General features: G+C 39.7%; 1 protein-coding gene across 3 annotated transcripts in view; it reads right to left on the minus strand.

Moving 5' to 3' along the window:
* Nucleotides 1-11,736: 11,736 nt before the first annotated feature.
* The window catches only part of MTHFSD (methenyltetrahydrofolate synthetase domain containing), a 601,324-nt gene continuing 598,332 nt past the window's right edge, over nucleotides 11,737-14,728 (minus strand). For all 3 annotated transcript variants that reach the window (XM_044082038.1, XM_044082037.1, XM_044082036.1), the window contains exon 8: nucleotides 11,737-12,356. In XM_044082038.1, the coding sequence (XP_043937973.1) occupies nucleotides 11,886-12,356 (471 nt within the window). In that variant the 3' untranslated portion in view covers nucleotides 11,737-11,885. The remainder of the gene's footprint in view (nucleotides 12,357-14,728) is intronic.

Below are 14,728 nucleotides of genomic sequence, written 5' to 3' on the forward strand. Positions count from 1 at the left end.
ACATACTCAGGACTGCAGCACTCCACCCCCTTAAAATACAAATCTGCATGTGGTGGGAGTAGAACCTACAGCCCTCTACATCAAGATCCAAGTATGCTCCCTGCTGTGCTACTATGACTGTTTTGAAATTCTGCACCACAACAGTGATACCATTTGCTAAACAAAGCAGTTGCACATTTTAAGCAGTCTTAGCATGAGCAGTAGTAAACTTCTTTTCCCTTGAAGCTCACAATTCCTTGAAAATAAATTCCACCTGCTAACTCTAAATAGGGCATTTCACTCTCTCCCACACACACACATGCCTCAGCCTCTGTGAAAAATCTTTACAGTTGAGAGGTATGACACACATACATCCCCCGACCTCCTTAGGAAGTGGATAGAACAAAATTGTTTGCATTAGTATGCATTTTCTGAGGATATGAAGTCTAAAACTCATCTTCAGTCTTCAATGATTTGCCAGAAAAAATGCAATTTTATGAGAAACAATCTGAAAATATGAGGCAAAAATCTGGATAATTGTGAGATATGAATCCCCCATATAGTTCCCCCTACCTCTTACACACACAACCTTTACCTACCTACTTCCTACATACACACAGTCTACTGTATTAAATATTCACCTTTCAATCTATGTTTCCAAAATCTCATATGCTTAGTTCTTGATGTATTTATCAGCCTAACATAAGCAACCATCATGTACCTCACTAAGAGGAAGAAAACTGATGTCAATAGCCTCATTATGTTTACCATTGCAGTCAAAATGGGGAAATAGCATCCCATTAATGGATATTTAGGCCTATAGACAGGCATATCATGCTGCTGTTTGACAGAAATGAGTCTCTGTAAGTCGTCTTGCCTGCTAACTGCTTGACAGTGATCGAACATCTTGTCTGCTGCTACAGTAAAGTGGCAGATACAGTTCTGAAGTGCTTTTTGTGTTGTTCTATATTTCTAGAAGAGATGGAGCCACTGGTGGAAAGGGGGTGTTCAGAGATGTAAGAAGTATCTCTTATCCAACTGCAAACCTTTCTTTTTCAGTTGCCATTGTGGAAACAATATTGCATTTTACTACAATGATGTAATTTTATTCCTCATGCTGCATGTATAAGTGGTGAAAATAAGTGATGGCTCAAGCCAGACTCCAAGATATTTTGGGAACTCATCAGTATATAGAAGACCACAATCAGGGCCACTGAAAGACTTAAAAAGAGTTTTGGGGCATTGAAAATCATTGCACTGGTTTTGCTAAGATTTACTTTGAATCCCTTTCTTTAATTTGAATAAAATTTTGAGCCTGAGTGGCATTAGCAGAGTTAAGATAGATAGATGCATATTAACAATCAGCCTCTTGACTGTATTGTTTACATATAGTATGGTAACACACCCCTACCTACCTACTTCTTACATCCACACACCCCTACCTATTTCACACACACATACCTATTACACTTTTAAACACTTAAACGCACACACACACACACCTAGATCTCACTTGTACCTTTGTCCGCAGTCCAAATGTCTTCTGAAATTCAAATTCCGAGTGGGAGCAGAAGATGAAGACGTAAAACCATCGGTTTTCTGCATCTGCACAATGTGCGACTGGATGGAAAGGTCATTCTTAAACATAGGTGCCAGAAGCTATAAAGACTGGGGGGCAGAGGGTGAGAGGGGCATTTAGTGATCTAAAAAGGGCAATTTTATAACTGTTTAGTACCACAACATAGGTTCACTTGGAGGACATTTTAAGCTTAGCCAATTCTCTTTTCGTGCTTAAATTACCATTTTCTGATTGGTCTTACCTATCCCATGGCTGATAATTGTATATTAGCCCTAGTGAGAATAACTGTGATCATACCATAGATAACTTGAGGAGACCCATGTAAGGGATGCAGTATTTAGGAACTGCCTTTATCCATTAGTGGCATGAGGGGCAATCCTGAGTACATTTTCTATTACCCATCCTTAGATCCAAGTTGCATTTGAATATGGATGGATGAGCTTTGTTTTATTTTTATGGATAGTCTGTTCTGGAACAGTGGTAGCCCCTGTGATATATAACCATCTCTCCACAACATTCAGTTTACATACCTGGACTGAGTAATTCTGATGCCATTTGACTTGCTGACATTCAGTAGGTCCATCTCCGTTAGGTCAGAGAATGCCTTGTATGCCAGACAGGTCACCTCTAAGCACTCTGTAGGATACTGAGCATAGTAATACATCTTTGAGGTGATCCATGCAAGACCTGTTGTTTAGGACTTGTATCCTTTTAGTAAGGTATCTCTGAAGGTATTACAACTGTTTCATGGGGCTGGACAGATACATGCCAAAGTGGGCATTATACAAAATGACTGACCTAATCAGAGCTTTGTAAAGTGGGACAACATCTCTAAATCTAGTCACAATCAATTTGTTTACAAGCTGTGCAGTATAGAAAGGCTTTCTTATGACTCTGGGCACATGTTGGTTACAAGTTAGGTCACTCTATACACAAGTTCCCAAATGCCAAACAATTGGGTCAGTTCTCAGAGGGTATTGTCATGATTTTGACACTAATTATTTGGGACAAACCTTCCTGCATGATGGTTAAGTCATTTAGGTATTCAATAACTGCTCCTAGCTTGCAGTCATCTCAAACTTAGCCGGCCAAAGCCCTTTGGTATTTCCTTTTACTTTTCAGATGTATATGCCAAACAGAAAAAAAGTCTCAGCACCGAACCCTGGGGTACTCCACTGGTGACTGGTCTTTTCCCCTATTTTGACCTCCTGCATCCTGTGAGCAAGTTGGCAATCCAGCTAGTGATGCAAGTGTTTGCTCCTGCATTATTCATCTTTTGTACTGCACCTGAGTAGGGGATTGTGTCAAAAGGCTTGGTCAGGTCAAGGTAATGTGGTGTAAACTGTTTTACCTTCATCCATTGCTTTGGTAACAAGCGTAAAGCTTAAAATTTGACCATGATTTTGAACCTTTCACACTTTCCTCCGGGCTGTTTTCAAACACATTTTTAGGGCCATGCATACATGTATGCATTCTTTGAGTCACCTCCCTGATTGTATTAAATTATATTCCTTGTATAATACAGCACCAGCTTTTAGACTGCATTTTAAATTTGTAGTTTTGAACAGTCTTCTACTAAGCAATCAAACAAAATGTATGAACCAATAACGACAAAACTACCCATTTCAGAAATTTTTAACCATAAAAGGCCACTCAGACTTCTGTCATTACAATCCACCAATATCAGTAAATATGCAAAATGTCTGCAGACATCAGTCATCTAAATAATTCCACATTAAAGGAAATCTCTAACTAATGAAGAGGTTGCTACCAGGAAATGACTTTATATTTCATTGTTTCATCTACAAATAAAGTGGCTGTTGCCCTTGAAGAATAAATTGCCTTTAAAAAATGGTAAGCTAGTAATATTGCAATAAGGAATGGATGGCAAACTGATAACAGGTTCATAGTTAGTAGGTAACTCCTCCAAAGGAGGACACTCACAGGACTGCAGCATCCACTCCCATTAAAGTACTACACAGTATCAGCAATCCATCTGCATACTGTGGGAGTAGAACCCACAGCCTTCTGCATTAAAAGCAAGGCTACTAACTGTTATGCTACTAACAATCCAAGCAGTTTTGGAGTAAGCAGCACTAAACTTCTCTTTCCCTGAAGCTCTCGGCTCCTTGTAAAATTCTTTTAACATTTGTTTACCAGGAAAGTCCAACTTGAAGCACAGCCAATTTTCAGCAGAGTCCCAGGGAGACTCCAGATACATGCCTTTATAACATGGGAGGAACCCAGAGCAACCAAATGAAACCCACACAAGCACAAGGAGGACATAGACTCCCCACAAAAAGCACCCCAGCCAAGAATTAAACCAGAGAACCTCTTGCAGTGAGACAGCAAATCTACAACTGCACCAGTGCACCATCCACTTGGCACAACTAAATCTCTCAGTTTTACAGCAGAAGAAATCTGGAAAAAGACAAAATGTATTTGGGGGGCAAAGAGCCAAAACCAGGGACACATTTTAAATATTGCGTGTATAATCTTAGAAAGTTGCTGAAATAATGTTTTGTGTTACCATGTGTTTCCAAAAAAGATAGGAAGACTGAAGCTTAAAGCGTTATCCTTATTTACTGAATTCTGTTCTCTATGATTAATCTAGACGACTGAGAGCTATGGGCTCTCTCCCTGAATCACATGTAGTGGCGTGGGTAAATAAGGCAGGCTCTTGTACATAAGGCTCAGGGTTTGAGCCTATGTAATCCTGTCCACCAGGAATAAGTACCTGGGGCATTACACACAGTTTCAGCATACAATGTACACAGCCTGGCATAGAACTTTTTTTTGTAAAGATATTACGACATCTTTCAGCATAAAATGTACACGGCCCAGCATAAACACGTTTTTTTTGTAACTATTATGACATCTTACTAAATTTCAACTGATGTTCTGCCATTTACAAAGATTGACCACTGTGGATTAGCCTTGGTATGGGTTTCTCTAACACCGGTTATACTATCTTAGCCAATATTCTGAAGTCTATATTTAAGGCAGAGGTTAATGTAAATGGAGCCCAGCAGTTTCAGCAAAAATGTAAACTGAGTCCAGCAGTTTCAGCATAAAATGTAAACGGACCCCAGCAGAGAGAGACACAACAGTTTCAGCATAAAATGTAATCAGAGCCCAGCAGTTTCAGCATAAAGAAAATAAAAAGCACTTTGTAAAGGGGGGCAATAACATCTCTAGATCTAGTCACAATTTGTTTATAAGCTATGCATTATAGAAAGACTTTCTTATGACTCTGGGCTCATGGTCAAAAGTTAGGTCACTGTAAACACAACTACTACTGTTTTAGAAGCAGGTTTGACTACTTATACTCACAGAATATATGGTACCTAGACCATCCCATGCTATCACCAGCAGCTTAAACAGGGAATGGAGAAAGACCAGCAGCTTAAACAGTGAACGGAGCAAGACCAGCAGCTTAAACAGTGAATAAACGGAGCAAGCCCAGCAGCAGTTTCATAACATAAATACATGGCAGTGCTTACAGTGTGACTCTGGCAGCAAGTTTCATACATAAATGGCAGTCCTTGATGGTATACTTTTGATAACACCTGCATTAACAGTTCTCTACAAATGTGAAGACCGTATTTTCTTTAATGCGTTCCCATACATGTAGACAGATACTTCTTGCTGCACAGTGGTACGCCTAGGCACTAAACCAAAGGGTAAAAAGGTCACACAGAAATTATTCACTAAACACAGCAGAGACAGAGCCAAGCTAGAGTTTTCGCTACCTGATAAAATTCTTGTAATGCAGGCCCTTAAAATATAAGCAAGTGACCCCATAAGGACCTGACGTGTTTCAGCAACACAGCTTCCGAATGCCCATGACTTTTTCCTTTTTCAAAGACTTAAAAGATACTTCAAGTATATACCTGCAACGTACTCTAGAGCTTAAATTGTCTCTACACAAAACAGCCACAGTTGAAAGGCTTACAAATATTTAATAAATAATAAAAACACAAGATAAATCTCTATTCAACACATTGCTAGTCAAGAGTTGACATCACAGGAAAATGCTTAAAATAATACTGTAGGATAGTCTGACATAAATATAGAAAACAGCTAGACTAATCTTACTATTTTCTATATATTTCTAAGAGAACGATGTTCTAAATAACTTACATACATACAGAGCAAAGCAAATGCAAAGAGCTGGTGAGTTGATGTGTTCAAGTTCAGACAAAATCCAAAATGCTTTGATTCTCTCTCTCTCTCTCTCTCAGAGAAAGTCTTAAATCGATGATACATCACTGCTGACTCATTTTAGATTACATGATTCTTAACAGTTCTGTTTTAACTTCCCAGGCTAACAGAAACTCAAAATTTGAATTTCTTTTTGTAATGTGCACCTACAGGAAGCCACAGCAATAAGAGATATTATATATGTAAAATCTAGCAATTAACTCTGGTCTCAAAACAATAGAAAGAATTTTCTGGTCCATACATCACGGCTCCAAGTTTGAGATCAAACAGTCATACAATGCTTGACTTATCAGCTTTCTTCCAGCAGAGTGCACTGTGGTTACATTTTTGAAGCTCAGTACAGCATATAGTTTAATCATAACATATAGTTCTCTTTTACATTTGTAAAACCAGCCTGTGGATTATATTAATATTTACAAATCACATAGAATTATTTACAAGATTCTATCTGGCTGAGCTGGCAGCCTTTCAGTTTTTCACACCATCTTTAATGATTTTTCAAAAGGCAGCTATGGAGCCATGAAAAATCGCATTACATCAACTATGAATTTATACTAGACTCTCTTCATAACCCATTGGTGAGTCATTCATGGCCTTCTACAACATTTTAAATAAATGCATTAATAAATTCATCCCCATGAAGCACTCACAGTAAAAATTATACCATAAGCCTAAACAATGGAGCGACAAAATCAACAGATGATTAAACCAAATAAAAGAGCATGAAAACCTTCAAACTTTATTTAACCCAATGCATCAACATTAAGGTAAACTATATCCATAAAGAACTCACAAAAACAATTAAAAGAAGCAGAGCTTAATCTGAGGTAAAATTTCCCAAAGAGGCAGGCTACAATAACAAACCCATCAGCAACCACATGCAAAAAATAATAATAATAAATAAGGAGCAGAAACAAAATAGTATTTCCATAATGGAGACAACAGATATAGCCAACACTCTAGCTTATATGCTTGGAGCAAATTTCACTCCACTGTGGGGAACCCCATTCACTCTTCTTCACTGCAACAAGATCTCAAGCACGACCTGGCAGTTGGTGCAGAGGGTTAAGGTAACAATCTGTTAATGAGCTACTACCTTTGGTACAGGGTTTGAGTCTTTCAGCCTTCATTTGTTTATTATGTGATCTTGGTGAATTACTTAACCAGACAAGTGCTTTGTGGTAACTGGGAATTTGGGATGGGCTCTTTAATGGTCTCGTGGACTGCATGTCCAGTAACTACTAATAAACTTATAATGTACTTCCAGTATGGTTACCTATGCCCTCAGTAAGGTAAGAAACACTAGCTCATGGGCCTAGATGAGATAAAAGGACTCCTTATTTGTGCAATCAAATATAACCCTCTGTATCCCTTACTCAGTTAAACCTTTCGCATGTAACACTCCACTGGTGCCATAAACACAAGAAGCTATTCAGCTTTAGAAAAAGAGTATTGAAAACTAGCTATATCCCCCATATCTGGAAGCAGACTATTATGATCTCAATCCACAATGAACCCCCCCCCCCTACAGACTCTGATTATTACTGACTAATCAGCTTCACAAGTTTGTTTTGCAAGGTGTTGGAAAGAACCATCCTGTAATGTATACAGACAGGCACAAGAAACCTCAGTCTCCATGACCCGTGCCAGGACAGGTTTGTTGATACAATAAGGCAGTAAAAACTGCAAGAAAAACTCAACCAAACTGGAATTTCACACTCCTAACTCCTTACCTTACTGTGGGCGACTCTCTGGCAGCAATGATGAGATTCTCTTCCCGCGCACGTTTGCATTTAAAATTCATGCGACGCACGCATGCCTGTTGGGTCCTAAAACAGGTCTTTGCTGCTGAAAAGTGCTATGGTTCCGGGTGGCACCTATGCACAGAAGATGAAAACAGGTCGCAAACACCTGTTGCGTCTGTGCGACTGGACGGGATGCAAAGGGCGTTTTTAAAGAGGAACGCCCTTTAAGTAAAAAAAAAACTTTTTTTTTTTTAATTAAAATAAAATCATCCGGTTCCAGGTTGCACCTGCCTGTGGGTGCCTTTGCCTGTCGGCCTCTAAGGCTAGTCTTGACGACTGGATGTGAAGACACAAATTTACTCCAGGTTTACTATGTACAGCCTTGTCTGATCTGTGAGGGGGGGGCACCAGTGAGTGCTTGTAAAAGTATGAAAGGTACCAGGAACGTTTAAGGATGTGTATGGCATGCTATGGTTCTTATGGTCGCTTGCCTGGTATATCTCCTAAATGTAGTCAGATGGACAGCAAATCAGGTGTCGGAGGCAACACATGCTGTTAAGAGCTGCAGGCACCATTTCGGAAATTAAAAATGTCACAAGTGGGGATCCTCAATTCTTAGTACTGGGTCCTCTCTTATATTACATTTATTTCTCTGATGTATAAGCCAATATCCCAGTTTTCTGATTAACACAATTCACTGATTGCTGTAAACTGGAGATTGTTATCTTAATACCTGAAAAGTAAAGATATTGCAGGATGAGCTACAATATACAAACAAGTGATGCAAGTACAGTAGCCTCAAACTAAATGCCACAAAACCCAGTACAGTCCATTGTGGTAAAATAAATCCTTTCTCAGCATACCACAAAGAGGACGTACTCATTAAGAGAGACACTGTCATTACAGATCCTGAGGCACTTATGGATAGCTCCCTAATCCTTTCAGTATCATGTCACCACTGCAGTTAAAAATCCTAATATCTGGCCCAACTAGCAGATGGCATATCATCCAGAACAAAGAAAATTATTTCACTGTACTGACCTCTTATCCGCTCCATAAATTAATAGAATGCTCCTGTTGACCTGGCCAGGGCATTCGACACAATATCCCATGCGGGTATTGTAGGCAAGCTCACTAAATTAGGTATAAACCTCTAGATTACCCGCTGGACAGTCTACTGGCTCACAGATAGAACCCAGGAAGATAGGACAAGGCAGTCTATCTCTACAAAACATCCAGTCAATACCGGCGGTCCCTCAAGGCTCAGTGCTTTCTCTGCTATTTCACAGAAATCAAGGCTGGTGATAAAAGTCTCTGGATGACCAAGTTCGCACACAATTGCAAACTAAGTACAGTCACTGAATCCCCCACCCCCAGAAGGCCTGGCACTGACTAATAACTGGTGCCAGAGTCACAGTCTTAAACTCGATGCCAATAACTGCATAACATTTCCCATGGAAAGAAAGTCACCCGGCACACTGATAATATACCACTGAGAGTAGACTCAGTGGTCAGGGATTTGGGAATGTTTGCAGACAGTGACTTGGTCTTTGCCCATCATGTACCTACTGTGGCACGGAAGTGTTTTTATGATGCACAAGTTTTACACAAAGGTATGCATCCAGGTCTAAAGATGTCATTGTCCATTGTACTCGGCACTCCTTAGACCAATAATAGAAAATACAATGCTGTATTAGGTATGTACCTGACCAGGCAAATGCAAATAGAACATCCACAGAGCTTCCTCACAAAAAGAATATACAATGCAGTTGGCAATGGCATGTCCCAAACAGGCCATCTAAAAGCCTCATCTTTATACACAGTATCCTATATGATGCTGAGAGGTGACCTTTGTTTGACTTACAAAGAATCCTCTGATCAGCCCTCTAATGGATGTGCTGGACATCCACAAAACAAATGGCATCAGAAACACCTGACCCAGGAACCTGACCTTATCTGCAACATAAATAAGACATGCTGGGGGGGGGGGGTGTTGACCCAGGAACCTAACCTTATCTGCAACATAAATAAGACATGCTGGGGGTTGACCCAGGAACCTAACCTTATCTGCAACATAAATAAGACATTCTGGGGGTGTTGACCCAGGAACCTAACCTTATCTGCAACATGCTGGGGGGTTGACCCAGGAACCTTACCTTATCTGCAACATAAATAAGACATTCTGGGGGGGGGGGTTGACCCAGGAACCTAACCTTATCTGCAACATAAATAAGACATGCGGGGGTGCGGGTTGACCCAGGAAGCCAACCTTATCTGCAGCATAAATAATACGGGCTGGGGGGGAGGTTGACCCAGGAACCTAACCTTATCTGCAACATAAATAAGACATTGGGGGGGGGGGGTTGACCCAGGAACCTAACCTTATCTGCAACATAAATAAGACATGCTGGGGGTTGACCCAGGAACCTAACCTTATTTGCAACATAAATAATACATGCTGGGGGGGTTTTGACCCAGGAACCTAACCTTATCTGCAACATAAATAAGACATGCCTGGGGGGGGGTGACCCAGGAACCTAACCTTATCTGCAACATAAATAAGACATGCTGGGGGGGGGTTGACCCAGGAACCTAACCTTATCTGCAACATAAATAAGACATGCTGGGGGGGGGGTTGACCCAGGAACCTAACCTTATCTGCAACATAAATAAGACCTGCTGGGGGTTTGACCCAGGAACCTTACCTTATTTGCAACATAAATAAGACATGCTGGAGGGGGGGGGAACTGACCCAGGAACCTAACCTTATCTGCAACATAAATAAGACATGCAGGGGGGGGGTTGACCCAGGAACCTAACCTTATCTGCAACATAAATAAGACATGCTGGGGGGGGGGGGACTGACCCAGGAACCTAACCTTATCTGCAACATAAATAACACACGCTGGGGGGGGGGGGGGTTGACCAGGAACCTAACCTTATCTGCAACATAAATAATACATGCAGGGGGGGTCAGAAACTGTTCCCCCTCATGCTTCCCATCCACATGAAGCAGAGCTCTTCCCTACACCTATTCAAGCACAAGTTGGATCAGTATATGAGAAATTATAAACTTACCCCCTGGCTGGTACTTACGTATTTATTAGGGAGCGGTGCCTTGTAAATGCTGACCACTCATGCCCAAGTTGTATATACTGCCACAAAAACCTATGGAACCAAAAACTGGATAATGTTTTCAGGAACCATGGCTAGGCTTAAAAATGCACCCTACACCCTACGGCTGTTAGCCTAGTAATCTCATATGATCCAGTAATCCTATGGTATGTTCCTACAGAAACATACTAGTCTGCTAGGCAGACCCCCAGCAGTTTCTAACTAAAAAGGTCGCTGGTTTGGAATCCTTAAATTATCCAAACAGATTGAATGCCCTCTCTCTCTGTATTCTATTTCCTATGGACTCCTCGGTGACAATTTATGTATGGCCTTTTTGGCCATGAAAAGCAAAACCTTCCTAGACCTACAACATCTTTGTGGAACTAATGGCTCCCCAAACACATGTAAAAGGTACCTTAATCTTTAGCATAAATAAATAAATAAATAAACAAGAGGTGTTGGTGAGACAGGTTCTCATCTCAGGGGATTCCCAATCTATGGAATAATCTACCCCTGCATATTAAGTAAAGCAACGCTTTAGCTAGATTCAAGGCTGACCTACATGACTGGATGTGTGTGCTCTGGGCTAGGATGAAAAATGTTCTGAAGTCTGACTGCATAGCATCCACTTGAACAAAGTATTATGCCGATATATTTTACAATGTGCTTCAAATTTGTTCTAGATCTGAGATTCTATTTGGTGAAAACTTGTGAAAATAAAACAGTGAAATATGACATTTGAATGAGGACTAATAGCATAATAACCAGAAAACCAAAACCAGAAACAGAATTCTGATTTGCACGATCAAGCTATTTTAAATATCTGTCCTAAAGGACTTTACTATACATGCTTAAACCAGTCAAAACTATATTAATATCCTTAAAAAGTCGGTATGCTCTCAACAAACAGCTGAAAATGACTGATGCATTGCACGCTTCCTGCTCTAACATCAGACTAAACCCTGAGCTATTTAATTGGTAAATGAATACAACACTTAAGGCATACAGGTCAAATATTCATGGAAAACAGTATTACATTACTAAAATACACATTTTTATCAAGTTCATTCAACCAAACTATTACAACTCACTTTAAACAAAAATTTATTTAAGAATAAAGTGTCAGCAATTCCTAGCTCACATCTTCACAGAGGAATGGACTTAGTCTTTCTAGCAAATTTCTAATTATAATTTTTATTTTACTATACGGATCCACTGAAGATCTTGACTTCTTGCAATTCATTTTATGTTGCTCCTCCATGACTACTGGCTCTCTGACTTTTTGCTAGTTCAACTCGTAAAGTGTTTCCACTAATTTTTAGATTTTGTAAGGCCGCCACAGTATTCTCTGCTGTTTCATCATTCTTATAATCAAGAAATGCTCTACGTTGTGCGCCTTGCCATGTCAGTCGTAACGGTACTGCATTATGCGCCCTTAACAAAGTCTTTAACTCACTCACCCGCAGACCAGCAGGTAAATTTCCAACATAAACTGTAGTAATGCCCCTCGAATCCTGACTCTCCATCACAGTAACTGTCCTCTTGCTTCCACTGGGATTTTCCAGGTTATGTTCCTGTACACACACTGATATGTTCCTCACAACATTAGTCGATGCAGCTTGTTCATTTTTTATTGTTACAGCTCTTCCAGCTTTTTTTTCCCTGTAGAGTAGATTATTAAGAATTGGAATTCGCTGCAACAACTCAGTGTCTACCTAGAAAGGCACAAATAAAACAAAGGAATGTTAGGTTAATTTTTAGTTAGATTTAAGGAATGTACCCGGCAAAAAGGAAACAAAAAAAACCCTCTAGCAACTACTAAAAATGTACGTAATTACTGGAAAGCTTAATAGAGCTGGATATGCAATCAAGAGTTAATACAGTAACTTCTCAACACTGTCTGTAGGGTCATACATGTCTTCACTACTGCTAGGATTACAGGGAACAGACTTGATTTACAATGCTTCTGGCAATTTCTTACAAACAGATGGGTAACAAAAGCATGTCTTCTGTTATACACCAGCCTACATTTTTAGCAAGGAACAATCATCTAACTAAAGAAATCAAGCCTTGAAACTCTGGTTAACCACAGCAGTAGATGACACATAATCTCCTAAAAATGCCAAAATATCACCATGTTTAACTCTTGATGTCTGCATTACATACCTCTCATGACTTGCATTACAATATGGTTGCTGACACAGAACAGAGAAGCAATCATACCTGATTGAGACACAACTGACAAACATCCATGTACTTGTGATAAATAGGAAACACATCTGTTTCCTGGGTAGTCCTAGGCAATGGGGGGCTAGGAAGACTAAACAAAAAGTATGTCTCATGCAAATGGATGCTAAACTTTAACCTGCATGTCTTTTGGGCTGATTCTAGTTGATCTTGCTGAAGTATATGTCACTACAATAATTCTCACCAAGTAGAAACCACCATATTACAATTCAATAAAACAAAAAAATTATGACTCTGCAAAGCCTGAAGCATTAACTAAAGCTCAAGACAAAATAACTTCCCAGCTACCTAAAAAAAAAAATAAGGTTAAATATTCCAAAAATGGACCAGCTGATGTGAGCACTGGGAAAATATTTACTGGAGTAAATAAAACAATAAAATCAAGAATAAATACAACTTTGAAAACTGAACCCCGAATAAGCTCTGGTTGTGAAAGCTTGTATTTGTGTTTGATTTTTATTGTTTTTATTTATTCCAAGAAATATTTTCTCTGTGGTCTCTTCAGCAGGTTCATTTTTGGATTATTGACTGGTTTACCGTGTTTTATAAGGTTAAGCATTAGCAGACACAGAATCACTCAGGCAAAAAAAAATCTGAAAATAGCATCACTTTTGCTGCAGGGTATATAAATCCCCTTCCTGAACCTCCCTGTGGAAGACGGTGAGGTCCCCCTTCTAGCACATTCTAACTCTGAGGTCAAACAGCCTTGGACAAATGGCAGAGGAAATTTCTTTTCAGCGCTGCTTCCTATGTTGGGGGTATAGGGGTGCAGTCCCAACATCAGGGCGGCTGGGGAAAAAAAACACCCAAAAGTGTTTTACTTCCTCAGGAGTACTGCTGCTGGTATACTACGGGTCTATATTATATTATCGCACGCTTACAAAAGTGAACGATAAATAATCGACGCCATGTAAGCGAAAGCTTACAACGTCGAAACCTCAGAACAGCAATTTTATCCCAAGGGAAAAAAAATCGCTTTTCCGAAATAAAAAAAAACAAACAAAAAAAAAAACCTTTAAAACATTACATAATGTGGAGGGCTGTGCCCCCCCCCCCACTTAAACATACCAACTCAGAGATCGCACTACAGTGCCGAAAATGGCAAAGTAACGAAAGCGGCCAAGCAAATTCTTTCCCAAGGAAAGAATTTGCTGAAAAGCCACTTTGCTATTTTGCCTTTTCGCTTCGATCAAGACGCATTCAACAAACTGCATCTGCGATCCGGTAATAGGAACCCTGTACTACAGCATTAAGTGTTGTGTTATGTTATTTGTTTTCAAGCAATGCTCGTATCTACATGTCAGCATTGTTAACTGTGCACTAATCCTTACTTTCAGGCTAGTGTATTTGAATGATGCTAGGTTTTCTGTCTTCTCTAGTAATGCCACGACACTCCCTGGATGAGAAGAGTTTCATTACAAGTTACTGCTTACGACACATTTACAATACCTTGCCACTGCTCTATTATTTTTATCCACATAGTCCTGTAAAAGCAACCATGACAATAAAAATCCCAGTTTTTAAACAAACTCATTGAAAGAAAATAAATCAGCCTTGCTGTAAATAACTTGTCACCCACTTTCCGAAGTTTTCAAAGTTTATGGCTGAGCACAGAATAGCATCAAAAGTGGTTTTCATCAGATTGCTGATACTTGGAGTCTATGTTAAGTTGTGGAAAAAAATTACCACTTCCAATAAGACAAAATAAATGTAAACTATAAACAGGCTGTTAAGTTACAGCTAGGTGTCTGGTAAATGGAACAGAATAATTCTGTCTACCCAGGCTGTCCCTGATACCTATTAAGCATCTCCTGGGAACATAAATATTAATCAAATGAAC

The sequence above is a fragment of the Protopterus annectens genome, chromosome 8.part1 (genome assembly GCF_019279795.1).
Source record: "Protopterus annectens isolate FY-2018-M chromosome 8.part1, PAN1.0, whole genome shotgun sequence".
Lineage (NCBI taxonomy): Eukaryota > Metazoa > Chordata > Ceratodontiformes > Protopteridae > Protopterus > Protopterus annectens.